We start from the raw sequence: 25,866 nt of genomic DNA, 5'->3' as shown, positions 1-25,866 counted from the left end.
AATAAATAATAAACTTAAATGCTCGTCATGACAGTACAACGCAGTTGTTTTTCCGACTTTCTGAATGTTTTTGTTGATTTCTGCTAGGCAAATTATCCCGCTGGGAGCTACCTAAAGGCTGTATCTGTATTTTATGTGAACTATGTGTCTTATGTATTCGACTATTAAGTTCCTTCCAATCTTCGTACATGTTTCCACGCTCGACGCGGTCATCCTCTAGAGAAGCGAGATAACGACGTTCATCGGCATCCTCGAGCTTCGCACCTGATTCTATGGTATCCGCTACGCAGAAGGATGGATGCGGCATCGTCAAAATCTCCATTTTGGAGACCATTGTCGGTACAGTTTGTTTGTCGAATATGCTAACACAAGAGAGCGAATTTCTCAACAAATGCCTCTCTTTGTGCTCAAGTAAGCTACCTGCTTGTGAGTGGTATTCTTTGAGTTTGTTGTGTACCTACATATCACCGAGTGTACGTGGAGAATATGGCACGATCTCGCAACAGCTGCTGACCAAAGCAACGTAAATGTAAGAACCGGCTAAGAACATTCCCGACAATACAGTTGATAGTCTAGCGTGAAGTTTGCTATGAAATACGATAACGGCATAATGAAATACGTCCCACTTATCATACACTTTCTCGATGTGTATGTGTGCGATAGGACCTTTTGGGCGTTTAAATGGTGACTATTTATCACTTAAACACTCACCTGCTGGGCGAAATAACGCTAAAAGTGTTGTGTCCGTCACTAATTAGTCAGACATTGTCTTTGTTTGTCAACTGACGACTCACTAGTGTCTGAAATGTAATCGACACGTACCATCCGCCCAAGCCACTTATCGTAATAGTCGTAGTGATCTTTCAATGTTTGCGTTCTACGCATATCATATACCTTTCTTTCTACGGATCCGAGAAAATAGCTGAGGTTATTAGTAAATAGTTATCTGTAAGTAATCTAACGCGTACACTCTCGCCTGCTTCTATAGCGGTTTGTCGATGATGTGTAATTATCGTCGTCGCTCTTCAAGATACTATCTAGTCACAATCAACTCAACAAGCTAGGCTTTAAAATTATTTTTTAAATAAGTATATTTCATTTCTAGTGTATTAATACATTACTTCCAAAATTTCATTCTTTGCTTTAATATCGTGCTTTCATGCGTGTTTTACTTTTCTCTTGACCATCGCTTTAATAAATTTGGAAACCACCATCTGAGAAGAAGATTAGCTATGTTTTAAAAGAATCAAAACTAAATAACTCACCGACGAAGACCTCAGATCCAGTCATGTAGCTTGCCAAATCGGAGAGCAAGAAGAGTACAGGCTTGCTCTGCTCAGGAGCATCAGAGAAGCGCTTCATTGGTACGAGTTGGGCTTGTGCTTCAAGGATCTTTGGATCCATACCTTGGGTTTGCGCCGTGCGGATGAAACCTGGTGAAACAATGTTTACTCTGATACCATGTTCGATCCATTCTGCAGCAAGACCCTTGGCGACTGAGCTGACAGCTGCCTTTGATGCGTTGTAGAATACTTGTCTAAGTGGTTCACCTGGACCTTGAACGTTGTAAATTTGTGAGGACATTGAGGAAATGACAACAATTGATCCATTCTTGTAGCCAGTTTCTACCCACTTCTTAGCGGCGACCTTGGCGATGTTAAATGAACCAAGGACGTTTGTCTTCATGATGTAATCGAATGATGAGGCATCTTGTTCGAATGCTGGCTTTGGTACGGATACACCAGCGTTGGCTACAACACCTCTAATCTCACCGAAGTCCTTGATGATTTCGCTGAAGACGGTATCGACTCTCTTTTCGTCACCGACATCACATCTGTATGACTTGGCCTTGACACCAAATTCTTTCTCAAGTGCAGATGCTTCAGCTGAGGCTTCAGAACGTGCGAGGATTACTACGTTACCACCAGCCTTAGCGATATCCTTTGCGATAGCATTTCCTAATCCTTTGTTACCACTTTTTCACTGTTAGATGGATAATGTAAGAGTATATCTACACCCACCCAGTAACGACGACGGTTTGGTTCTTGAATGATAATGCGATTGAGCTTGACATTGTTTCCTATTTATTCTTCTTGAGTGTTGTTATCAGGAAGAAAGAGTTTATTTACCTATAAGTTTTACTTTTAGTTTGTAGTAAAGAAGAAAGAAGTGAGATGCGCGGCTTTTTATATGTCTGTGGAGTCGTTATCGATCTACATCATTAATTTGAAGTCATCCAGAAATGCACTCCAAAAGCGGATAAAAGAGAATCTAGCTAAAATTTCTAGAACAATCTACGGCTTTACAGCTTGTTACCCAAAATATACAGTATTTTTGCGCGCAATAAGCCGGAAAAAGGACTTGTTGTCAGTCTGACGTAATTTAGGAATTTGCTAGATCAGCGCTCCGATAAGGAACGAAGATTCTCGCAGGTCCCACGAAGTTACATCATTAGAATCACAACGCATTTATTATCATTTTAAAATTATAAATTAAATATAATGTTTTAGAATTTTGAGCGCAGATATTGCTGTACTTCCGTCAGTTGTTGACGCAATTCCTTGACATCTATTTGGGAAGACATATTGGCGTATGGTGCACTTGACAATAAAGCGATGTACTCTGAAATACTTTCATCGACTCTCCTAACTGGTAAACCTAGTGATTGTGTGCCGAAATTCCTCGTATGTTGTCTTAACCAGGCTTCGAGCAAGACTACTATATCAGCAACCAAGAAAACGATCGCATTCTGTGTTTGCCATGGTGGAATTTTAGATTCAAACATCGTATCCAACACGTCGTAGATTGCTCCATATGGTACGCCCGCATCATTGAGCGTTGTAGGCACCCAACCTGTCTTCTTGACGCCATGCTCATAACTGTACTGTTCGAGAATGTTTATTACGGTGTCTAATTGGCTGTGAGAACATATCTATGGTATAAACAATCAAACTCACCTAACGGGAAGGATATCTTGGATGGGTAGAAGCGTCTAGCCAAGGAGTACGCGACGCCCGCAACAGCATCAAAGCGCTCATCAACTGCCAACTCCTCGTGTACGTAATGTGTATGCTCGACCAAAACTTGCCAAGTTTGTGCAATCAAGTTTGGATCGTAGAAGTCAGCAATGTGGAAAATAAGCAATTGAATTTCCAACAATGCAAGCGGTTCGGCGAACTCTCTGAAGAGCTCACTAACATTGTACAAACGCTGTTCGAGCATTGTCAACATGTTTTGTTTATTTTCAGGAGTAATTTCTGGATGTTCTCTAACAGCTCTAAAGATTTCCACTTGAACTTGGGCAACTTCAATCTTCTCCTCTAAATTAGTCATAAATTCGACATCACCAATATCGGAACTAGTTGAGACTGGTTGACGTTGTGATTTGGCATTTGATAGAGCCAATGAGAGGTATTCGAGACGTCTAGAAAGTGACAACGTGAATTCTAAGGAATCTGCTAAAGAAGCCAACACTCTTGCAGCGTCGTAGAAACGAGATCTACGAACGTAAAATTGCCAAAGGAGTTCACATTTTTCCAGTGTGAGTGGATCTCTCATCAGATGTTGTTCAAGATATGGTGACTGGATGTCAAGCAACAAGTCAGTTAGACCTTGAGCTCCTAACCAATCGTAGAGACAAGAGTGGAAGACGACATCATCAGATTCGATAGCGCGCCTGAATGCATTGCGACGATATTGCTCGCTTTCTTCAACCCCTTCGTGTTTTGATGTAGCCTCATCAACCTTTGCATTAGCTTCAGCGAGAGTTTCGAAAATACATTCGTAACAGCTCTGACGACGCTTGTACGAGTGTACTCTCGTATCATTATGTACTTCAATTGGGATCTCAAGGTTGTAAGCTTGCAAGTAGATACTCTTGCCTTCATTCCAGAAATGTAAACCTAAGTCTTGAATATCCCACTCTTTCGCGCAAATTAAAGACAAATCGATAGCACCTGATGGGAACTCAAGTAGTCTATACTCGATTGTAACTTCTTTCAGCTTCTCAATGGAGAGGTTTTTTGCAGCTTTTCCAAACAATCTTAAGCTCTCACGGAGAATCACTTGACGTTCTGTGCTGTCTCTCGTCTCATGAGCTTTTCTCACATTCTCGATAGCCTTGTAGAGTAGAACATCATCCGCTGAACAGAAAGATCCACAACGTTGTTGTAATACTTCTGAGATCGCATCAATGGATATTTGCTTAGAAATTTGTTGATTAATGACCTCATTAACGATATTCCTTGCGATCTCTCTACCGTAATTTGACGTCAGCAAGTCAACGTAGGTCAAATTAAGCAATTGTTCTTGAAGGTTCTTTTCACATGTTGCCAATGTCTCCGGTAATTGGTAATCTATCAACAAAAGAATGAAAGAAATACCCTCAATACATTGAGTAATCAGATGATCCAATCCTACTAAAGATGCGTGCTCTGCTTTCCAAGCTGATTGATCAGATCTATCACGAGAATCACCCACTGTGGTTGCAAACAATTGTTGATTACTCTTTAAGAAAACTTGTAAGTCAGCAATATTTCTTTGCACACTTGTTAGCAAAGACTCTGAAATGTTGCTAACTTGTCTACGAGCGTTGTTGTTAGCTGGTGATAATTTTGTAACTTTTTCTTTCCAAATTGGACGTAAAAGACGAGAAAGATAGAGTGCAAGACCGTTGTGACGTCCACTAAAGAGAATTTCAGTGTTTGTAGAAAGTGCTAAATAACGTCAGTAATAGGGAAGTAAATGAAGTTAAAACTAACCATCTAAGTTCATGCTTGTAGCAGCAGTTGGGTATCCTCTATCAATGGAGACAGGTTTGCCGCCAAAATCATAAAATAATCTTCTGGCACTTTGTGTAATATCTGCTGAGAGTGTTGCAGGAGGAACAGGCTCTGTAACAACATTTGAACCTGCTGGGTAGAGGTCTTCACCCATCGATAAAGCAACTGGATTTCCTGCAGCTATGGCTAATGCCATAGCACACGACTGATCTTTACCGAAGTTGTTGAAGAAAGAAACAATCTCTTGATCTCTACTTCCAGTACTACTAGATTCGAGGATATTTCTTAAAATATCAATTGGTCTTTGCTTAGCAATAACGCTCAATCCCATATTAGTGAGTACGAGGAATCTTCTTGGCAAGTAGGCCATCTGAACTGTTAATTCACTCATTGCTACTTGCTCTTTTCCTTGTAAGCCTTTACGCATTGATTGGGGTAACTTACTTGCATTAGCAAGTGGACCACTCTCCTCGCCGATTGCCCATGTTCTTCCCTCTAGAATCAAATTCGAGGCACCTTCAACAAGTGACGGTCTGACATTTGCACTTGTAGTAGTAGTAACTGTTGGAGCAGTAGGCTGTTGCTGAGGTATAGTTAATCCAGTAGTGCCAACGTCCTGTCCTGTACACAATAAAGAATCGAATTCCTCAGAGTTTGCAGAAGCAGCGATGTATAAACCATGACCATAATAAATCGAATCTGAGCTATTGACATTCTTGAAAGTACTCTGATCAGATTGTGGTGGTGGGCGAACATGCAACAACTCCAAACCAGTTGGTGCAGCAGTTGGAGAAGGTGCCATGTAAAATCCGTATGAACGGCGGTGATGAGAGAAATATAACCTCACTCCAGTTGAAGTGACAGCAACTAAGTGTACAGAGCTTGATTCAGCTGGTGAAATAACGAATATACGCTTGATTGAGAATGTACGTTGATCTAATTGAGGGAAACCTGGACACAACATTGCAGCTTGCCTGGCGATTTCTGAAGCAGATGCAATCTTCGTAGTACCTTGACCATCCTTGCCGAGGTGGTATAACTCAATGACAGATTGTGCAGATAGTGTGTACAGACAATTCCGTGCGTCATCAACAGCCAAGCCAATGATAGGATCGGTTGAGGATTGTTTGAGGAATGTAGGAACAAAGTTTGCGATTGCAGATGATGAGTGATTCGTCAAACTGCAACGACTCTTGAACCAGCCCTCTTCTGCCTGATAGTTGAGCTCATACAAGCAGCTGTCAGAGCCTGAAAGGAAGATCCTTCCGTCTTCTGTACTTGTAACTGAGACCATGTCTACACCATCTGTATTTACAGAAATACCAGTTGAATAAAGCGCCAACTCCCTTGATGGTGAGTCTGCAGCAGAGAGACCTAGTAAAGAAACCGTCGATGGAGTGCAGATAACCAATAAATACTTGATCGTGTCTACGAAGACGCCTGGTTTTGGCTTCACCAAACCGAGGCTGACTATCAACTCAGGTAAATCTTCGTAAGAGGCGAAGTCGATACCGTCAACGTAGTCCCACAAATAAAGCTTGTTGTCGATTGTAATCCAAGCTCTATCAATCTCTGGGAATAAACCCATAAAGCAGCGACATTGTACTCTATTGTATTGCTCGAATAGTGTGTCTGGTAAGTGGATAGTTTTGCGCTTAACGAAAGCTGACCAGCTTCCAGATGGTGGTAGAGTGTAAGAAGTGCTAGCAGATGCTGTTTGGACTGTTATAAAATGCACATGTCGCTATCTCATACTTACAATTCATCAACTCATCCAGTTCTGGGACGAGCTCAGCATCTTTTGTAAGCCAGTCATTAATTGATTTACGGGCCTCCTCTAGTGGTTTATAGAACGCTTCTAGTGACATACTGACGCGATGTCGTCTTCACCGTCACTAAAGAAGAGATATCTCAGTTTTGAGAAATGCAAAAAATATATTGTAGTAATGGTACAAATGCTAAACTTCTTTGTATGGGTACGTCAGCTTTGGGCTGTCCTTGCGGCGCCAGAGCTTCTTCCTGGGATCTAGTGTGAGATAGCTAGGATACACAGGAGAATACTCACTTTCTGCCATTGCGATCTTCTCCCCAGACCTCTATAGCGTGCTTTGCTTTGAATTCTCTAATAAAACGCGGGTCCCTGTGCTATTCAGTGTGTATTCCTAAAAGTAACGCGTCTACACTTACCAAAGTTCGCTAGCGACACCTAGATCTTTGCAGCATCTCATGAGAGCATTGGATTTAGCTGCCTCTGTTGCTGTAGATATACCAGCTGGGTCAAAGTACTCTTGTTCACCGCGAGCAATTGAGAAGAGACTATAAGGCAATGAGTAAGGAATGTGCAGGATTAATACGACATACCGTCCCCCACAAACCAATGCATATTCTCTACTGACGATCTTGCTATCAACTTGGACGCTAGTACGAGGCGCTAATCCCCAACCACCTGGACCGAAGGCTTTGTTGAGTATACGTCTGTATTTTATCTCAGGGAGATATATAAGTCCATCTAACTGTGCATTAGACGTGTTCCGTTGATGTTATCAACCCACCTGGTTTGACTTCCACATCGTATGCATCGACAGGTTGCATTAATATATTCTCAACTTCAGGGGAGACACGCTGAGTAGAGAGTCCCGAGAAACTTTTACTCCAGTCATCATTGAATGCACTACTGTCGTCTTGGAACTGCGTCGCTGTTTGGGATGATTGTGGCTGCTGTATCGGTTCAGCTTTGGGGGTGGGGGTGGGCTGGGATTTATTGATCACTCTAGACTGAAATCTATTCACATTTGATGTAATAGCCCTTGGAAATGTCCTAAACATGATGACGGAATGAGTGAACAATGAAACAATTAAAAATACAAGGAAAAATACATAATTCAGTTGTCATTGGAGAATCTCCCATATTTCTTGACGAGGTATTTGTATTTCTGGCTGCTCTGTTTCCTCTTCTTGAGCTGTTTGGCTAGTAGGAGAGTGCAGAATATCAACAAGTCGACATTGTCGACTGAGTTTAAGTGGGAATCCAATACTATATATGGGCTACGTTTACTTGATCTACTACCGTCTCTAAAGTAAGCTACACATTTACTCCCCTGCTCCTCGCGGAACTATTGGATTACGATAAGCAATTGTGGAGAAGTAATACGAAGGAACCCACCATGTTAGCAACGTATACCCATTTTGGACCCTTCTCGTTGCTAATAGACGTGATGCTTTTTGTCTCAGGGTCACGGTCAGCATTGTTACATTTTATTTGTGGGATATGAGACTCGATATCGGAGAAAATGAATTTACCTGCAATTCTCGCATTCTCTATATCGTATACTCCAACTTTTATTGTAAATATCGTCCACATTCCGCCACTTATAACAGACAATTTCGAGATATCCAAATTACCGTTTAGTTCTTCAAACTTTACGGTAATATCAAGCATCTGACAATAGAATATTGTAGGATCAAGCGTTCCCGTTGGGTACAACTTAACGAGGTTCTTCATTGTCGCCTGTCGACCGTCGACTGACTGACTACCAAGACATATGCAGCACAAGATTCTGGGCACACCACGTGATTTAACATAGGAAGCCGAGAAAAATGAAATGAATAAAAACTGGTTCGAAGATTCATTAAAAGAAATATTTTGTGTCAGTTTTGATTATTTATTGTGGATGAAAGTTGTATGCAAGTTGTTTATTGGTTCTTACACTCGCCACCGTCAGCTTGTTGAGGAGCTGAAGGTGCGTCTTCATCATCGTCATCTTCATCTTCATCCTCGTCTTCACTTTCAAAGTCATCGTCATCCTCCATGTTGGTGAATTCGAGTGCTTTTCCAGTGAAATAGTCGACTGCACGTGGTATAACTCTCTCCTTTAACTCTTCGCCTAAAGAGAAGTCGATTTCTAACCTCTCATCGAGCTCTTCAAGCTCATCTTCATCGTCCTCCTCTTCTTCTGTACGTGCATGTGGTGGTTTTGGTGGGTTGAAAAAGTTGAAAAATGAATCAGCCGGGACGACCTTCTTGACGACTCTAGTTCTGTTAGTGTTCTTGTTGCGTTGCTTCTTAACTTCAATACGCTTTGTGAGATCTTTCTCTCCATCTTCGCCCTTCCAGTTAATTTGACAGCCCTCAGCTCTGTCGTAGACGAAATCGCCGGTGTAACCGACCTCATCTTGATAGTAGTAGTTCTTTGTGAGTGCGGAATTGCTGAAAAAGTCATTCTCTCCAAAGTGGAAAGTCAATTGGAAGCCTGCTTGCTTGTCTTCTGAACCTGGTTGAGGGAGGTAGGCCAATCTGATATCAGTCAGACGCTCCAAAGCCTCAGTATCACGGTCGCTAATGACATCCGCAATACCAGGGTGGTTCTGCAAAGCGGTGAGCCAGAATTGAGGGATACCCTTAACATCTCCAAGTTCCTTCTTCTCTGGCTCTGGTTGGCCTTCAAATTGGAAGCCATCCTCTTTGTCTATTTCCTCACCCTTGATAAGCTCCTCTGGGGAAGGTTCTTGTTCACCTGCGATGAGCATTTTACGACGCTCGTAGATTGGTTCATAACGTAAAGCGAATTTCTTCTCCAATTCGAGAATCTCCTTTTGGAATTCTGATTCAATCTTATTGTGATCTGATTGCAAAGCTTTTAATGCTGCTACGCGCTGCTTAACCTCCTCTGGTAGAGACTCGATGTAACCGGATGATTTGCCAACCAAACCCGCAAGACGACCTGGAATGATATTAATAGCGGTCTAGATTGCGATCTCTAGGACTAACCTTGCATTAATTGCTGGAGTGCGCCGACAGGTAAATTGGCTGCTGCTGAGGATTCGCCAGCCTCATCCTCGCCGATAGCAGCTACTGTCGGTCTCGAGTAGCCCTCGCGACCGAGTGGTGCTGCGTTGAGTGGTGCTAGATGCTCTGTTAGTATCTTCTACGATTATTTGATAGCGACGAACTGTTCTGTGGCGTAGGCGCGACAGTTTCCTCGAGGGAAGTTAATTTTTTATTCAGCCTTAGAATACCAGCCTCACCTTTCTCTCTGGGATTGAGTGTCCGTCTTCTTGACTGCTCATTAGTGGATGTTTCTCTTCAAGTGAGCCCAGGGTGAGGTATGGCATGCGTAAACTTTTATTCAGACAAATTTCATAGCTTTTCTCTCCTATAGAATACTAGCCTTTATTTTTATACACTCTACAGGCTCTTCCTTTTGAATACACAGCAGACACACTTCACTCATTAAATAAAATTCATTTAGGCATTATAAACTTAGTTCTTCTTATTACCGAATAGTTCGCTTCTTAGTCTGCACTGCTTTTTTCTTCTGGCTTTTCAGCACTCTCCTCGCCAGACTTTGGCGCTTCCACAGCTGATTGCTCAGCTTCTTGTGGCTCTTTTGGCTCTTCTGGCGCTTCTGGCTTTCCGTCTTCCTTCATTTCAACGTCCTTCTTCTCCTCGTTCTTCTCCTCATCTTTCTTCTCTCCTTCTCCTGACTTCTCGTCTGATTCCTCCTTTTTGTCACCTTCAGTCTTCTCAAGTGTCTGATCCTTCTTTTCAGTATCTTCAGTAGCTTGGGCTACTTCAGCATCATCCTTTTGTTCCTCTTCAGGTTTCTTCTCTCCATTTTCCTTCTTCTCTTCACCGTTTGTCTTCTTTTCGCCATCTTTTTCACTTGCTTCTGCAAGAATTTTCTCAAATCTATCATAAAGTGCTTGAGAACGCTCGCGAATTTTATATTTCTCATCCTCTGGGATGGTTTCAAGGCCAATAATGCGCTTCAAAACCTTGTTAACCTTTGATAAGGTGATCGATTCAGCAGAAACGTCATCGTCAGCTTCAATGACTTTGATTTGCGCGTCTGCTTTTGGCATAGCATCTGCCTTGGCTGGCTCTGGACTCAAGAAAATGCGTTGTAACTCATGTCTCCAGGATCTAACCTTTGCTTCTTCTGTCTCTTCAGCATCGCTGGCGTCGGCCTTGTTAGACTTTGACTTCTTTTGGGATGCGTCCGTCTTGGCCTTCTTAGTTGTGCCCTTCGCTGGTGCTTTACGGCGACGTTTGCTGCCTGTCTCCTCATCCTCAAGTTCGTCATCGTCAGCCTGAGCTTGGGCATCTGCCAGACGTCTGTCATGCTCTTCCTCCCATTCATCTGGGTTGAGCGCGACTTGGTAGCCCTTACGGAGGTCACCTTCACGCTTCTTTGATGTATCGTTCAAGTAATTCTCGATTTCTTGCTTTGTGAGAGCACTCATTTCTTTCGTATTAGCCCACATGTACTCTCCGGTAGGGTAGAAGCGAACGGCGTAAACGTTCTTCTTGTTCTTTGGCTTGTCCTTCTTAACTAATGGGGGAACAGCCTCAGAGTTCATGATCTGACGAGACTGTCAATCGATGGGAAAGCTACGCGTAAATTTCTTACCTTTCCTGGCCAAGCTGGGTATCCCTTGATTTTGCCTAAGACGATGTCACCTTCGTTGTACTTTTGGTTGACATCTCCAGCGACGAATGGCTCAGATCTGTATGGTAGTTAGTATAGTATTGGCTACGACACTGACAAACTCACTTGCGAGTCGTTTTCTTGTTTCCTGACATCTCTAGCTGCGTTCAAGTAGATTTCTACGCGTTCACGTCAGAATTGTTGAATTATTATCTAATATATAGCGCACTCAACAAAAAATGCTATCCTAATAACGCTGTATTAGTCGTCAGCTCTATTGCTATCAACCTAGAATTATCTACCTCGATGTGATGAAGGAAGAGTGGTTATACGACAATTTCATGACAAAGAGAAAATTATTTTACTGTACAATTCAAAGTTCACGCGTTGCTTTCGCGTATTCTACTAGAAGCCTTTCGTATGCTATCCTCAGATAGTCTTGAAGAGTTTGAAGTCTGCCCTTGAGTGACATCAGGATACCCGAGAGCGTAGACATATAATCAACCTTTTTGAAATCTATTGGAACATCAATTGGGTCCGCTATCACCTCTTGTCCTTTCCTCTCCTCGTAGAGCTCTCTAAAAACTTCAATGTTATTTATCGATTCCGATATTCTATGGAATGTGTTAAACAAGGCTACAACTTCCGATCTCTGGAGTGTATTAGGTTCCCTATCTGTTGTTAGTGTCTAATATCTATAATACTGCCCGCTCACTTGAAATCGTCGCCATCTAATCCAAATAATATCTTCAAAGCTGTACCAATCCCGCTCACTTGCACTTTACCCCATAGTCTACACTTGTCACAGCCTACGCAGTCCATTATTCTTGAAACATTCCTGAAATGTGCCTTAAATTCCTCCTTAAGTATTTGCTTCGCTGGTCCACCTTCGAATATGGTACCCTCTTCGAAAGTATCATCACATGAATCCACATGATTCATTATATCTTGCATATATCCACGTGTTTGCTCATCAGCTAGTCTCTCACCGACTGACGTGTCATAAGCCTCTAGCAACGGCCTCGCTCTCGCAATAGCCCTTGTGAGGACAGCATTGAGGAAATAAATATTCTGAACTCTCTCTGGATAATCTGACAACTTGCTGATGAAACAATCGAGATTTGGTCCCTATGTTATGTCAGCTGAGTCAAAAAGAAAAAAACAACCGACATACCCATTCGCCTGTTTCTTGATTGAGCCATTCTGAACAGATGTGCATAGAAATAGAGGAGTGTAATCCGCTAATCAACTTGTAAAATATCCTCTTCTCGACGCACATTTCATTCTCATCATCATTGTCTATCTCAAAATCTGGCTCGAGGGTTGGCCCAGAGCCGAATGAACCACCAGGTCCTATCAACAACCCCATCGATGCCGGTGCTTGACTCACTTCAGTGACGCCACTCTTGACTCTTCCAGAAGATTCAAAGAATTCGGCCACGCCGAAGCAATTCTCCTTGTAAATAGTATCCCAGACGCGTTGTGCGGAGGGACCTGAGTATCCTGTAAAACGCTCAGGATTGCGGGCAAGGTCTACGTATACGGCCGAGGGCGATGCTTCATCTGGTGTGTAACAAAAGTCTGAAACGCGAGCAGAACAAGCGGGATGTGAACTATCATCTTGTTCTTGTACATCATTAACGCTTGATAATGCATTAGCTCTCCATTTCTCCGGTATTTTAGACTATACATTGCTATATGAGCTGTGTTCTGTGCTGGCAATGTTTCACATACCTCGTCTTCCTCAGATTGTACGCCACAGTCTCTATTCATACAGAAAGTATCTTCATACCAGAATGGACAATCCTCGTACAGATCGACTTTGAAATAGCGAAAGAAGGGCGTCCTCACCAGTTGATCGAGTGGTTTGTATACCTTATCAGTGGCTTCTTCTATCGTCTCATAGAGGCAGCAGGCGTCTTCTATCTGGCCTGATGGCTGCTTATTCTTAGATTCATGTATACTCTCTAAGGATTACTCACGCTGCAATACTTATCTGAATCTGGTTGATGCTCTAGTACATTCTTAACTTGTTTCGATATAGGCTGCTTAGAAGGCGTAGAATATACACTATTTAGTAGTAAACCAGCTGATAGTAAGGAATTAAATCTCATTCCTCATATATGGTTTGGGTGCAAGAGTACTATGATGACATATCTTGTCTCTTACAATCATGGCTAGCAAACAAGATTTATTAGGAATGGGATTTGAAGAGTCCCGCGTTGACTGGGCACTCAGAGGTGTGTATATACACTTTATACTGCATTTCTTACAAGACTAGCCACCAATAACGGCAATATGGAAGTCGTACTCGACCATTTAGAGAACAACGCAGAGAGTGCGGTGCCAGCTGATAATGAGCAGGACGCTCAGGTGGGTGACTGATCTTCTTCCTTCTCCGACTCACAAGAGAATAGCCCGCCAGCATCAAATGTGACGAATGTGGAAAGCTATTCAAAGACAATGCATTAGCTGGATACCACGCTGAGAAATCTGGCCACGCATCCTTCTCGCAATCAACAGAACAATTAAAACCTCTTACTGAAGAAGAAAAAGCTGAACGTCTCAAGGAACTCAAGGCCAAAATGGACGAAAAGCGCAAGGCTCAGGCTGAAGCATCGAAGGAAGACGATAAGAGAAATGAGATCATTAGGCAGCAGCGCGGAAAGGTAGGTACCCTTGCGGTTACGTGCGTCATACTAATGTCTCACAGGAGGAACAAGCAATCAGAGAGGATATGAAAGCCAAAGAGCTCAAGAAGGATCTCGAGAAGAAGAAGAAGGAAAAAGAAGAAGACAGAAAGGCTATGTTGCGCGTCAAGCAGCAAATAGAGGCTGATAAGAAGGAGAGAGCTGAGAAGGCGGCCAAGGAGAAGGCCCTGCGTGAAGGAAAGCTCGATAACGCGACACCTGCACAGCCAGCTAAGCCTGCTCTTCCACGTGTTTCTGCTTCAAACGCTACAGAAACTAGACTTCAATTGCGTACACCTAATGGCACACTCACCACCACCCAAAAGGTAGAAAGCACGCTCACAGATCTTAGTGACTTTGTTGCTACTCAGCAAATGGTTGAGCCAAGCAGCTTGTCATTCGCTACGACATTCCCTGCACGTACCTTCACCGCCGACGAGATGCGTAAGAGCTTGAAAGAATTAGAACTTGTGCCATCTGCTGCATTAATTGTAAAGTACACTTGAGATGAAAATTTTCATAATAGCATAACTATGTAATAATTGTTAAATCGATAAAATAATTATCTTTCATTGGCATATAATGTGTCTATCCACGCTATGTGATGATGCTAGATGACATAAATAACCGACTAAGTGCCACCTCTTGCCATCTCCGTCTGAGTTGTATAGTACGGGTAGAATGGATAAGCGGCTGTCATGCAACTCGATAGCAATATCAATCACTCCAACATACACTCCTCACTTAGACTCCTACCATCACGAGCCGTAGATAGGCTCGAATGCAAATCGAATGAACAAATTAGAAATATACGATTTAAAGCCCCTTAATTGGAGGCTACCAATATCGTCGAACTCACTAGAGTATCCAGACTTCTACCAGCCCATACGGGGCAGGGACGAGGATATCATCAACCAAAATACCGTGCAGAACGGTTATACAGCTCCGCCAGCAGTACAAAATGAAACCTTTAGCTGCAACCAGCTTATAATAGATAGCCTACAATCTAACCAAGTCGCCAGCAATCTTGAGCTCATTTTCAAGTCAGCTCTAGATAAACGGCATACACGGAATCATCCACAGTCTAACTATATAAAAGATCTCGATGCTGCAGATGCTAACCTATATTTCAAACAACTAGCCTGCACTAACATTCCGCTTCAAAATCTACTTAAATTACCCAGGAACCTCACCCCCTCAGTCATCCTACACCAGCTCCAGCTCAACCAGGTCGATCCACGGCGGTCTATCTGGTTTATAAAGCTTATAAGCAAACCAAGCAGCGAAAACAAGCAGCTTTCCTTCAATCTTTCTATGGATTGGACGAGAGTTCTTACTGGGCAGCTATCGGATAAGTTGATAGAACTACCCACACCGGAGGGTGTTCTCGATAATTTCGACAGTAAACTATGGCTATCCCAATTCACTTACATGTGAGTTCCTAACTTCGGTATTTGATATAAACATCTAACAAATACTAGACTTGACATTTTACGCGCATTCATCGTAAATGGACTATTAGATAATTTGACTCTGCATATATGGCTTCTTGATCATCTCAAGCATATCCATATGGCTAGGCTGCCTCTAGTCACAACTCTTGTTTTGGAGAACATGCAAGGATTCTATTCTTCTCATCAGCTTACTAATGGATTAGTCGATGCTGCTTGCTGTCGTTTAGGCCAATTCAAACGCACGATCGCTGGAGAGAACCTGACCAGCCTTCGCTCATCTCTCGAGCGCATAATAATTGTGAGTATAAGTATAACTTATTTTTAGTAGAATTAACAACTCTGCTAGAACGTATTTACTTGCTTTCCATGTTCATTCGTCTCACCGAAGCTCTGGATCAGCCATGGATCCCTTTTCGAAAGTTTAATAGGAACACAGCCACACTATCAAGCAATCCAGAAGCGTAACCATCAAATGTTGTACGGAAATACTGACAAAAGCCTTTCAAGTACGCCTTACTCATCTCGTCAATCCCTGGTACGAGATATAACGCTCCTCGATACGATCAACACCAATACCAACATTCGCGCTTGCACGTTATCATACTTCCAAGTTGACGACAAATTACCAAAGCGCACAATCGATGAAAAAATAACAACTATGCTCGATTGGGCTTCGACTGAAAATCGAAATAGCCAGCATAGGTGTTATGCGGTCGCTACGATTCTCCGTTTTTACATATCTTTACAGTTGAAGCAGAAACTCTCATCAAAAAACGTTATAAAGCGCCACCTACAAGAGCTCATCTTTAGTTGGATAGAAGTCACTTCTTCGGATAGAAAACAAGAGGATGTACCAAAGCTCATAGGAGAGCTCGTAAGGCGACGTGTATTCAGTTATAGTTCCTACCTCCAGCACATTATCGCAACGGGGTTGATGAGTAATACAAAAAAGAGCGCTATACATAAGAACATCCTAAGAGATACACCGCTTTTTGATGCATCCTTATCAATAGTCAATCTTAGAAGAATGTCAATTGACAAACAGTTAAACGCAGATGATGAAAAATCGTTAGATAGTCTTATACGCACTTTCAGAGCACTTCTTCCACGGTTGTATAAGAACACAGAGAATATTCCCTTAATTACGACATTGGATTTAGATAATTCATTCAGAGCATTCAAGAAACTCCCCTTGTTTTACCGATATCGCTGTATACAATCAAATCTCCTTCCATCCGTCTACGCTTTTATTGATACAAAGACAAGGTATTTTTATTGTACATTCCTCCGCAATTACTTACACATTACTCAGCGAATCTAAGATGTCAATTGATGAAGTAGCTACCGTTATTAGTATTCTTGAGTACTTTGAAGATTTCGCATCTCTTCAAAGCCTCCTGATGGAGCTAATACCCAAGATATCTGAACGGCAGGTTCTCTTCCTATTGATGGACACCATTAGACGTAATTGGACGACACTCGTGTGTCTCAATGGAATGGACAAACTCATTAAATGTGTTACTGACAAATATTATGCTTTTAATTCGAGCGGTGGTCATGTCAGACCCCTTTTATTGCTTTTAGTAACAGCGAAAAATACCTCACAGCTACCGCATCAACTACTGCCTTTCGTCAATGATGCAGCAGCTGCTCTCAACAGGTCCCTCAGAACATCAATGTCGCCATCACCTCCACCAAGCCGTATCTCAGATGTACAGAAACTATTGTATGACAGTACTATATCGAATGCTGCAGATTTGGCCACTACCTTATGGTTTCGTCATTCGTCATACACTCAATGGGGTTCATCAGCATGGATGGGAGTCTTGGATGCCCTTAAAGTTAAGCATGATAATACACCACAGCTGGTATCCTGCTTCTCTACATTCTTACATGAAGTCAACAATCGCTTTCCTGATGGGTTGGAGAAACACATCACTGAAAGTCTCGTAAAACACCCTGAAACGCTCCTCAGTGGAGAACTAAGTGAAGTTATGAAATCAATTCTAGTACAAATGGTCGTACGTAGGGTTGTTCAAACGACATCCATAATTGAAGATGTTTACCTACCCTTAATCTCGCAATCACCATCTGACGAAGTTGTTCTCAATCTTAATGACGTCTTGCTATCAATACTAACACCGGAAAAGAAATCACCGATGATTTTAAGAGATTATCAACACCTCATGACGCGTAGAGGTAAAGCATATAGACCGCCATATCTAGGCAAACTTGCAGAAATCCTACCTGTGCTCGTCAACTACGAAGTTAGCGATAATGTTAGCGAAACTGTTAAATCAAGTTGTAGATTTCTAAGAGAGAGTATATCAAGTCAGTCAGCATTCTCTACAGCATGTATGAGAGATCTAGATAATGTCTATGAAGTCATGATGTCAGCTAGTAAAACTAACATACAAGAGTTAATAATTGATACACTCAAGCAATTAATTTCATTTAGTAACGATGATGTGGAACATGATGATAAATTCGCGATACATCATGCCAATCCATGGACAATTAGTCGTCACAAAATTGTACTACATCTCGTCCTCAACTATAATAGCTGCGAGAATAAAAGATGCCATACGACCGTTTCAGACCTTCTCAGTCAAATGGATAACAATACGCTCGTATTGGATATGTTGAGAGGGATTAGTGGAAATGCTGGTCAAGAGGTGAGTTTTAAAAGAACAAATGGATCTATCTAAATTGGTTATTAGTTTGCAAATATTAAATTTAGCTCAATTATGACACTTTTGGCGTCTCTCAAGGATCTCATCGATGGTGATAAAGTCGATGATGAGTTGCGTTGCTCGAGTGAAATCTATGGAAATGTCGAAATGGTATCCCAGGTTTTACTCCATAAGAAAGTCACATTACCACTTATTGATAGTGACATAATCACTCAAATGATAAAAAACCTCAATCTATGTTTCCAGTCGATATTCCTACCCGGTGATGAAACATTGGAGAATGGTGAAGTCGTTGAAGAAAATGAAGATACGAAAATGACTGAAAGTATATCACACAGTCGTACACTTGAGGTGTTATGTATGCTGATTCAGGTATTACTTCGAGTACCAGAATCCTTAACAGCATCAATAAGCGATATCGGTAATAGAATACTACCACATCTCTTGCGTCAACTTACGAGATCTGACGATGGCCAATTTGAAAAGCTCTACGATACCATCATCGCCTTGGTGGAAAGAATACCGGGTAATAGCACCCAAGATGCTTTCAACGTGGTTGATCCTAGTGGTACAGATCTCCCGATTGAGATAAGGAGGGTACTCCCATTGACTCAATCAATGCGCATTCAAACTAAATTCAGTAGTTGGGACCTCCTCGACCAAATTCCCGAAACTAATGACAGTAAACGCGTGCAATTTAACGCGCCTCAGTTGCACAAATGGCTCGATGCCCAACTTGTTAACGACAGACTGTTGGATGCTAACTCACAAATCGAATTTGAATATGAGAGGAACATACCTGGAGATGGTCTCGAAGCAGGACCAATATTGGCCTACCAATTCAAGAGGTCGCTCCGAAATCAAGATCTAGGAATGACGACTGAACCACCAGTCGACGATGTCGGCATCAACCTCAAAAAGCGCAAGGTGGATGAAGAGAATGGCAGCAACGGCAATGGTATTGCTTTAACTCCCGCATCTAATCTAAGCACAACAACGCAAAACAGAAGAACATCAACTAGACGTCGCAAGTAAGCAATCGTTTATACCTAATAGCATTTAATTAGAAATTGTATATTATTTTGCATCTATTTGTCTGAGATTTTTTATATTTTGCCACTTGCGCCTACACCGATAAGAAATCACTTGATAAGCGACTATCAGTAGAAGTTATAAAGAATTAACGAATAAATTACTACCAAACTAGCCACTATGAAATCGAAACTGTGGCAACTCGGTCGTCAGCTAAAGCTGGCTAAGTTTGCGAGAAGGTGGGTATAACGGTAGAGATTACGCACTTGCTCACAGCACAATACAGCAACCCAACGAAATCCCTAAAAGGTCTTATCAATCCCTTTAAAGCAGCTCTTGCGTCACCAACAAGAGTCGTTCAATCAACCGCAAGACAAGCCCCACGCACGATCCATCGTTCAGCTTTTCATCCATTCGGTCAATCACTCCTAGTTAAATCCTCAACGAGACCAGCATTTGGCAACTTCGCTAATCGCACGTCGCAAGCTGGACTTGGATCAGCGAGAACATTTGCGACAGGTAGGGGTGCTATAGATGTTATGCAGAACGTGAATGTATTTGCAAGATGTGCACTCAACCAACTTGGCGAGCATAAACTTTCAGCTCTGCAATCATCCTCTTTGAAACGCAATCGCAAGCAGAAGAATGAATCATTTGAACGTTTGCAGGACTTTAAAGACTACTTTGTCGTTCCAGAATTCAAGACTGTACTCGCTGCACCAATCTCAGCCTCTTTGTCACATTTGTTAACTGACAAGCCAAAAGGATCAGAATGCGGAGAATATGCACTTTTTGACGAGGAATTTGTCAAGGATCTAATCAACTTGAAAGTGTCCTCGAAGGTGCACTCCAAACGACTAGATGTTTTATGCGCGAGCGTGAAACCTATAGCTGATACTCTAGAAATAACCAACATTCCTGGTAACGATTTGTTGATTCTAAAGGCTACATTCGATGGTATCACACCTAATGAAGTTGAGGCGATTATACAGAAAAGATTGGCTAGTTACTCATTAGATGAAATCAATAATGCTCATCTCATGGCTGGATGGTATAGGCTTTATCAAGTAAATGAAGACGTTGTTTTACACGATATCGTTTCGCAGTCGTTCTGCCTTCCTGACCCTGCATCGTCGCTTGAGTCTAGCTGGGCATAATACAACTACACTCTTTACGATTTCTCTTGTATTCTTAATGTATACCACCACTCTCACGATTTATTTGTTTTATATTGATTTATCGAATAACAACAATAATTAATCTAACTCTGATTTGAGGAGTCACAAATGTATAAGAAAATATTGTAAAATATGAGTCTCCATAGATGCCTTCTTTAACGTTTACTTTTAGTCACTAAATAACTACATTGTGGCAAATACTTGTCGCATGATAAATACATGTTAAAGAATGGCGTGAGCTCCCTCATGAGAACATTCTCAACGATATTCGAAGTCATTCCTGGTTTTTGCGGAAAATAAAATTTTCTTGAGCACATAATTCTCCTGGGGCTACTCTTGCTGGTTATTGTATCTTTAAGTACCAAATCGGCCACCTCTGGGTGAAAAATACACTTTGCAGTAATAAATGCGTACACAGAAGTAAAAAAATAATATCATACATCGGGCATATGGTGTAGGGGTTATCACGCATTCTTAGCATTTTCTAAGGAATTTCGCAATATGGATGAGGTCCCCGGTTCAATTCCGGGTATGTCCAATAACTTTTGTTTCCTCACCTTTCAATGTTATTTTTGCCACATTTTTGTATCTACAATGTATTCTCCATTGTCGTGATTCTTGAGGTTGTGATGCTTAATAAATTTGTCAGTCAAACAATGAGCCATATTACATCAGGTGCACAGTCATACATAGAATTAGTTATATGATGATGATGAAATCTAAACATATTGTTAAGATGATACAAAGTTAAACTGCGTCCATCAATACTTCTAAAAACGTGAGGGAGGAGGATTCGAATGGTTTGTTGAATTGGTTGGGAGCGTTTCTTGATTATTGTCGTAGAATGTTCTGATGATTTGTATTTCCGCGAGTGTTCTCGGTTACGCCGAACCACCGGAATACATAGTCAATTATGGTTTGTGTTCTGTGCGAGATGCTGCCATCTGCGCCACACGTCCTATATTTAGGTGAATCGATTAGGTTGATCCGTCGATTTTGTCAAGCACTTTTTTGACCAAGTATTGTCCTGTCTTTGTCGTTTGTAACTGAACGATTGCCGCCAAGACCGCCAGACGATCGCTATGGATGAAGACAGTAAGTATGTGGGGTCGGAATGTGTGGGGGTATGAACTCGCGTTCTACTTGCATTAATGCTAGATAGACTCCTACTAACTCGGCTTCGTATATTGTAAACGGGCTGTCAGTGCCTAGTCTGTAAGAATCTCTAACCCACTCTCTTTTGTGTGGTAGCTTAGCCACACAGGCTGCCGCTACTTGGCCCTCGGCCAGTGACCTGTCTGTATAGAAGTACCATGACGTGTGGTATTGTCTATACAAATCTGTGTGCTGTGCTTTTGCTTGGTCTTTATCCTCTGCTCGTGAAAAGCTTAGTGTAGCAGGTACCCAGGTTACGAAAAAAGGGCTACTATAATTTCCATCTCCTTTAGACCCTCAAGCATTGGTGTGTTGCGCACCGTTGCGTTCAAGGGAGAAGTAAACTTCTTCCTTGGCTTACGCAGAATACTTGTTACGATGTTACGCGGGGGATGGTCGCCAGATCTCGTGAGCGTTCTCAACAAGTAAGCCTCGGCTTTCATGCATAACCTCTCGGTTGGTGTCAGCACCGGGGTGTCGAAGTGGAGCATGTGTATAGGAGTGGTACGCACAGCACCTAGAGCCTTTCTGAGCATTCTGTTCTGTAGCAATTCTAGCGTGCAGATAGCTCGGCCGTGCTTGTAAGGATTAATCCAAACGTGACCCCCGTAATCAGTTGCAGCACAAACATGAGTTTTGTATAACATTAAGAACTGTCTAGTAGGCATGCCCCCTCGTGTGTTCGCGAGTCTGCCGATGGCTGCCCCGGTGCCATATCCCCTCTTTATCATTAAAGCTGTCTGCTGTTTATATGATAGCCTGCTGTCCAACATCAAGCCAAGATACTTCATGGCTCGAGTTGGTGCAATTTTTCTCTCACCCAATGAAGTGGACTGGTGCTTATCTTCAGAGCGTGTTTCGTGAATAGCACGTATTTTGTCTTAGCAATATCTAAGAGTGTCCCGTGTTTAATTGACCAATCGTCGGCTTCACGTAGTTGGCTTTCCAATAGGGATCTAGCTTCCTTCGGTGTACTGGCTGCTGCCATAAATAGTACATCGTCTGCATAGCCCACATTGATAACCTCTCGGATGGCTTCAGTAACGAGGTATTATCTATCAAATACAATGGTCCGCTTATTGGGACCCTCTTACGGTGCATTTGCTAAGTGGGAAAGTCGAGGAAGCATAGTTGGAGAATTTGAAGCGTTTTTCCTGTCCTTCAAAAACCATCCTATCCATCTCGTGAGGTACTTTCGTAGTCCGACCTTCCTGCATTCCTCATGGAGCTTCTCATGTATGACATTATTGAAAGCTCCTTCTTTGCGTCTAGGGCAAGCTCCGTTACTACCTTCATTTCCTTCCAAGCATTTTGAATCAATTCAGCGACATTTAGTAGAGTATCATCTGTATCTTAGCCTTTACTACACCCAAAGTGCGTACTCGGGATTAACTTTCTCGTGTCTAATTCATATTGCAGTCTCTTTGTCATGACGGTTTCAATTAACTTCGAAAGATGGTTAAGTAGTGAGATGGGGCGATAGCTGCTCGCTTCTCTGTATGACTTCTTATGTGACTTTGGGGTGACAATTCATGTCGCTTCTTTGGAACATTTCTGGTAAGGTCCAAGGTGCAAGGAGCTATTCTCTATCTTTCTCCATATGGGTTCTATTATCGCCATGAATTCTTTTATGGCGAAGACCGGGATGTTATCTGATCCTGCCGCTTTCCCAACTTTCAGTTTATTTATAACAACTGGCATTTCCCAATTTTTATTTCCTGGAAAGACCCTTCTAGTGTATCGTCAGGTCGCGTTACCAGAGCCGAGGTGGGGTTGGTGTCTTCACCTTGTAATAGGTGTTTGAAGAATATATGAACCTGTTCTTCCGGGCTAAAGGTAAGGGTTTTATCTGTGTTAAACAAAGGAAGCATAAATCGTGGGATCTCTTCACCATTTGCTACCCAATCGGCAAACTCTGATTGGAAAATAAAATTTACAGGAATAAATGCGTACACATCAGTAGAAAGGAAGGCTCACTTATCGGGCTGTAAGGATACGGCTTTCTACCTACAAGGCTAGGACCACCCTCAGGAACCTCGGCCAACTTTAAATAGAATAAAGAACAATGAAGATTGCGCATGATTATGCACAAGAACAATGAAGATAACGAACAATGAGAATAACCCTAGAATCCTAAACTATTTGAACGACTACTTTTTCTTTTGATAACCTTAGACTCAATTCTTTTATTAATATCAACGCCTCTCACCCTTTGCGCAAGTTTTCACATCACAAAGAGTAAGACGTTCACAGTTGGTAGCTTCGCCAGAGAAACCGAGCAGTTATTAGTGAAGAGATAGCAAGGTAGTTCACCTGTTAAACATAACAAGAAAGTAATGTCAGAAGATCAAGATTTAGCAAACCGAGCAACGGGAATGTACCTGGGTGGCAACGAGCCGCAAGTCGCCGCGTTTTACGACCACATTAGAGCCAGAATAGCAGAAGCGGTAGCAAACGAAAGGGCCGTAAACGAAGCCAGAATTCGAGCATTACAAGAAGAACTAGAAAGACGATGAATCAGCTTTGAAGCAACGCAGCAGGCAAAAGAAGACGCGTATCGAGCATTCTGGCAAGAGACAACAAGAAAACATGAAGAAAACAGAAGAGAAAGGCTATTAAACGACAAAGATAGGGACGGGAAATTAAAAATAAGAGAACCACCAACATTCGCGGGAGGAATAGACACACTTAAGATCACAGGATGGGTTGACCAATTAAATACCTATTTCAAGTATGTAACAGACACTGAGGAAAAGAAAACTGAATACGCAGCCGGTTTACTCATTGGGCACGCCCGATACTGGTATGTACAGTACCGTCAAACGCAAGGAGAAACTCCACCACCATGGGAAGAGTTCCAACTCGTTTTAATGGAAACTTTCAGTAACCAACAGAAGGAAGCCTTCGCATCAGACAGTATAGGACCCTAAAGCAAACCAATACGGTCGACGAACTCATTCATACATACATAAAGTTACAAAGAACATTACCACCTGAAGTACCCATGGCAGAAAAGGTTGAGATCGACATCTTCACAGGAGCCCTCAAGCCTGACATAGAAAATCATGTATTGGATAAAAACCCGGCAACGCTCAATGAAGCCTTTCAAATCGCAGCAAATTTCGAGCGATACATAAAAGAAAACCCCAAGGCTCGCAGACGAAACTTAGACCAAACGATTTTAGGTTTTTCGTGCCACCACCACCGCAACAACGTAGGACCAGAGCCAACAGATGGAATAACAAACAGTGTTACAGTTGCGGGAAAATCGGGAACATAAGTCGCCAATGTCCACACACAGGAAGAATCAATTAAGTAACCCTCACCGAAATCGATGTGGACGCTCCAGAAGACAAAATGTTCACAGCACCAGTCAGGACGGACGGAGAAGAAACAAGAGGACTATTAGACCCGGGAGCAAGTGCAGATTTCTTTAATAAACAGTTGTAGAAAGAAATAACGGTAAGATGTATGGTTATTGGTAAACAAAAACGAACAAAGCTAGGTATTGTAGAATTAACAACAGACATATTAGATAGAACAACCACAAGGACATTCTTCATAGCAAATTTAGTCAAATACGATTTCAACATGTGGATTCGCCATGAAACGTATAGAATTTTTAGGTTACGTTATCAATCAGAATGGAGTGCAACCAAGGGACGACAAAGTTAAGTTAGTAATGGAATCGCTTGAGTCCAGCTGGGCATAGTACAATTATACTCTTATAAAGTATGAATCTCTGTAGATGCCCTCTGTAACGTTTACTTTTGGTCACTAAATAACTACATTGTGGCAAATACTTGTCGCATGATAAATACATGTTAAAGAATGGCGTGAGCCTCTTCATGAGAACATTCTTAACGATCTTCGACGTCATTCCTGATTTTCTGCGGGAAATAAAATTTTCTTCAGTATATAATTCTCCTAGGGCTACTCTCACTAATTGCTGTACCTTTCAACACCCAATCGGCCATATCTGGGTGGAAAATAAACTTCACAGGAATAACTGCCTACACATCAGTGAAAAAGTAATCCGAATTATCGGGCATATGGTGTAGGGGTTATCACGCATTCTTAGCATTTTCCAAGGAATTTGTCAATCTGGATGAGGTCCCCGGTTCAATTCCGGGTATGTCCAATAACTTTTGTTTCCTCACCTTTCGAGGTTATTTTTGCCACATCTTTGTATCTTCATCGCATTCTCCTTTGACGTGATTCCTCAGGTTGTAATTTTTGCAGTTTGTGATGTTGAATAAATTTGTCAGTCAAACAACAAGCTATATTACATCTTGTTCGCAATCATACATAGAATTAGTCATAATCCTGCATTCACCTTACATTGCTAGGGTGTATTCCAACTGATAAGCATCACCTAACAATGGCAGAAGAAGGAAAATCTAATTATATGTATATTTATATGATTGTAGTTTTACGTGAAACTGTGATGGAAAT

General features: G+C 42.0%; 12 protein-coding genes and 2 non-coding genes across 14 annotated transcripts; 7 read left to right on the top strand and 7 right to left on the bottom strand.

The window, feature by feature from the left end:
* Nucleotides 1–25: 25 nt before the first annotated feature.
* On the bottom strand, nt 26–2,074 carry WALSEDRAFT_63204 (NAD(P)-binding protein; the record flags this gene model as incomplete). Its single annotated transcript, XM_006957172.1, has 6 exons — nt 26–416; nt 462–666; nt 712–750; nt 795–902; nt 1,266–1,975; nt 2,022–2,074. 6 exons carry the CDS (start codon nt 2,072–2,074, stop codon nt 26–28), a joined length of 1,506 nt encoding a protein of 501 aa, XP_006957234.1.
* A 390-nt stretch (nt 2,075–2,464) lies between these two features.
* WALSEDRAFT_59832 (nucleoporin-domain-containing protein) lies at nt 2,465–6,664 on the bottom strand. The gene is made up of 4 exons (XM_006957171.1): nt 6,541–6,664; nt 4,761–6,494; nt 2,958–4,715; nt 2,465–2,910 (listed from the first exon to the last, which is right to left on the bottom strand). Exons 1-4 carry the CDS (start codon nt 6,647–6,649, stop codon nt 2,507–2,509), a joined length of 4,005 nt encoding a protein of 1,334 aa, XP_006957233.1. The 5' UTR covers nt 6,650–6,664; the 3' UTR covers nt 2,465–2,506.
* Nucleotides 6,665–6,738: 74 nt separating this feature from the next.
* WALSEDRAFT_44172 (mitochondrial genome maintenance MGM101) lies at nt 6,739–7,572 on the bottom strand (the record flags this gene model as incomplete). The annotated part of the gene is made up of 5 exons (XM_006957170.1): nt 7,334–7,572; nt 7,143–7,290; nt 6,969–7,097; nt 6,876–6,921; nt 6,739–6,841 (listed from the first exon to the last, which is right to left on the bottom strand). Exons 1-5 carry the CDS (start codon nt 7,371–7,373, stop codon nt 6,740–6,742), a joined length of 465 nt encoding a protein of 154 aa, XP_006957232.1. The 5' UTR covers nt 7,374–7,572.
* Nucleotides 7,573–7,613: 41 nt separating this feature from the next.
* On the bottom strand, nt 7,614–8,309 carry WALSEDRAFT_59830 (hypothetical protein). Its single transcript, XM_006957169.1, has 2 exons — nt 7,945–8,309; nt 7,614–7,894 (listed from the first exon to the last, which is right to left on the bottom strand). Exons 1-2 carry the CDS (start codon nt 8,281–8,283, stop codon nt 7,664–7,666), a joined length of 570 nt encoding a protein of 189 aa, XP_006957231.1. The 5' UTR covers nt 8,284–8,309; the 3' UTR covers nt 7,614–7,663.
* Nucleotides 8,310–8,361: 52 nt separating this feature from the next.
* On the bottom strand, nt 8,362–9,873 carry WALSEDRAFT_59829 (NAP-domain-containing protein). Its single transcript, XM_006957168.1, has 4 exons — nt 9,807–9,873; nt 9,732–9,759; nt 9,550–9,684; nt 8,362–9,502 (listed from the first exon to the last, which is right to left on the bottom strand). The coding sequence occupies exons 1-4, from the start codon at nt 9,846–9,848 to the stop codon at nt 8,475–8,477; spliced, it is 1,233 nt and encodes a 410-aa protein (XP_006957230.1). The 5' UTR covers nt 9,849–9,873; the 3' UTR covers nt 8,362–8,474.
* Nucleotides 9,874–10,009: 136 nt separating this feature from the next.
* WALSEDRAFT_59828 (hypothetical protein) lies at nt 10,010–11,540 on the bottom strand. The gene is made up of 4 exons (XM_006957167.1): nt 11,439–11,540; nt 11,336–11,388; nt 11,192–11,288; nt 10,010–11,144 (listed from the first exon to the last, which is right to left on the bottom strand). Exons 2-4 carry the CDS (start codon nt 11,362–11,364, stop codon nt 10,074–10,076), a joined length of 1,197 nt encoding a protein of 398 aa, XP_006957229.1. The 5' UTR covers nt 11,365–11,388; nt 11,439–11,540; the 3' UTR covers nt 10,010–10,073.
* Nucleotides 11,532–13,345, bottom strand: WALSEDRAFT_59827 (endoplasmic oxidoreductin). Its single transcript, XM_006957166.1, has 5 exons — nt 13,192–13,345; nt 12,944–13,147; nt 12,384–12,893; nt 11,925–12,337; nt 11,532–11,880 (listed from the first exon to the last, which is right to left on the bottom strand). The coding sequence occupies exons 1-5, from the start codon at nt 13,321–13,323 to the stop codon at nt 11,583–11,585; spliced, it is 1,557 nt and encodes a 518-aa protein (XP_006957228.1). The 5' UTR covers nt 13,324–13,345; the 3' UTR covers nt 11,532–11,582.
* Nucleotides 13,346–13,364: 19 nt separating this feature from the next.
* Nucleotides 13,365–14,476, top strand: WALSEDRAFT_59826 (hypothetical protein). Its single transcript, XM_006957165.1, has 4 exons — nt 13,365–13,449; nt 13,491–13,582; nt 13,627–13,878; nt 13,923–14,476. The coding sequence occupies exons 1-4, from the start codon at nt 13,383–13,385 to the stop codon at nt 14,403–14,405; spliced, it is 894 nt and encodes a 297-aa protein (XP_006957227.1). The 5' UTR covers nt 13,365–13,382; the 3' UTR covers nt 14,406–14,476.
* A 188-nt stretch (nt 14,477–14,664) lies between these two features.
* Nucleotides 14,665–19,120, top strand: WALSEDRAFT_68021 (hypothetical protein). Its single transcript, XM_006957164.1, has 5 exons — nt 14,665–15,332; nt 15,381–15,651; nt 15,700–16,619; nt 16,666–18,028; nt 18,074–19,120. Exons 1-5 carry the CDS (start codon nt 14,692–14,694, stop codon nt 19,079–19,081), a joined length of 4,203 nt encoding a protein of 1,400 aa, XP_006957226.1. The 5' UTR covers nt 14,665–14,691; the 3' UTR covers nt 19,082–19,120.
* Nucleotides 19,121–19,208: 88 nt separating this feature from the next.
* Nucleotides 19,209–20,307, top strand: WALSEDRAFT_59824 (hypothetical protein). Its single transcript, XM_006957163.1, has 2 exons — nt 19,209–19,317; nt 19,365–20,307. Exons 1-2 carry the CDS (start codon nt 19,259–19,261, stop codon nt 20,233–20,235), a joined length of 930 nt encoding a protein of 309 aa, XP_006957225.1. The 5' UTR covers nt 19,209–19,258; the 3' UTR covers nt 20,236–20,307.
* A 392-nt stretch (nt 20,308–20,699) lies between these two features.
* Nucleotides 20,700–20,794, top strand: WALSEDRAFT_t28. The gene has a single exon. It is a non-coding gene; the product is annotated as a tRNA-Ala (tRNA).
* A 1,430-nt stretch (nt 20,795–22,224) lies between these two features.
* On the top strand, nt 22,225–22,927 carry WALSEDRAFT_31786 (hypothetical protein; the record flags this gene model as incomplete). Its single annotated transcript, XM_006957162.1, has 1 exon — nt 22,225–22,927. A coding segment is annotated over exon 1 (248 nt), but the record flags the coding sequence as incomplete, so codon positions are not given.
* Nucleotides 22,928–23,584: 657 nt separating this feature from the next.
* Nucleotides 23,585–25,612, top strand: WALSEDRAFT_68019 (hypothetical protein). Its single transcript, XM_006957161.1, has 2 exons — nt 23,585–23,876; nt 23,952–25,612. The coding sequence occupies exons 1-2, from the start codon at nt 23,748–23,750 to the stop codon at nt 24,339–24,341; spliced, it is 519 nt and encodes a 172-aa protein (XP_006957223.1). The 5' UTR covers nt 23,585–23,747; the 3' UTR covers nt 24,342–25,612.
* WALSEDRAFT_t29 lies at nt 25,458–25,552 on the top strand. Its single transcript has one exon. It is a non-coding gene; the product is annotated as a tRNA-Ala (tRNA).
* Nucleotides 25,613–25,866: the final 254 nt, after the last annotated feature.

Source organism: Wallemia mellicola (genome assembly GCF_000263375.1).
Source record: "Wallemia mellicola CBS 633.66 unplaced genomic scaffold WALSEscaffold_5, whole genome shotgun sequence".
NCBI classification, from domain to species: Eukaryota; Fungi; Basidiomycota; class Wallemiomycetes; order Wallemiales; family Wallemiaceae; genus Wallemia; species Wallemia mellicola.
The sequence above is the reverse complement of the archived record's forward strand: the minus strand, read 5'-3'. Positions and strand labels throughout refer to the sequence as shown.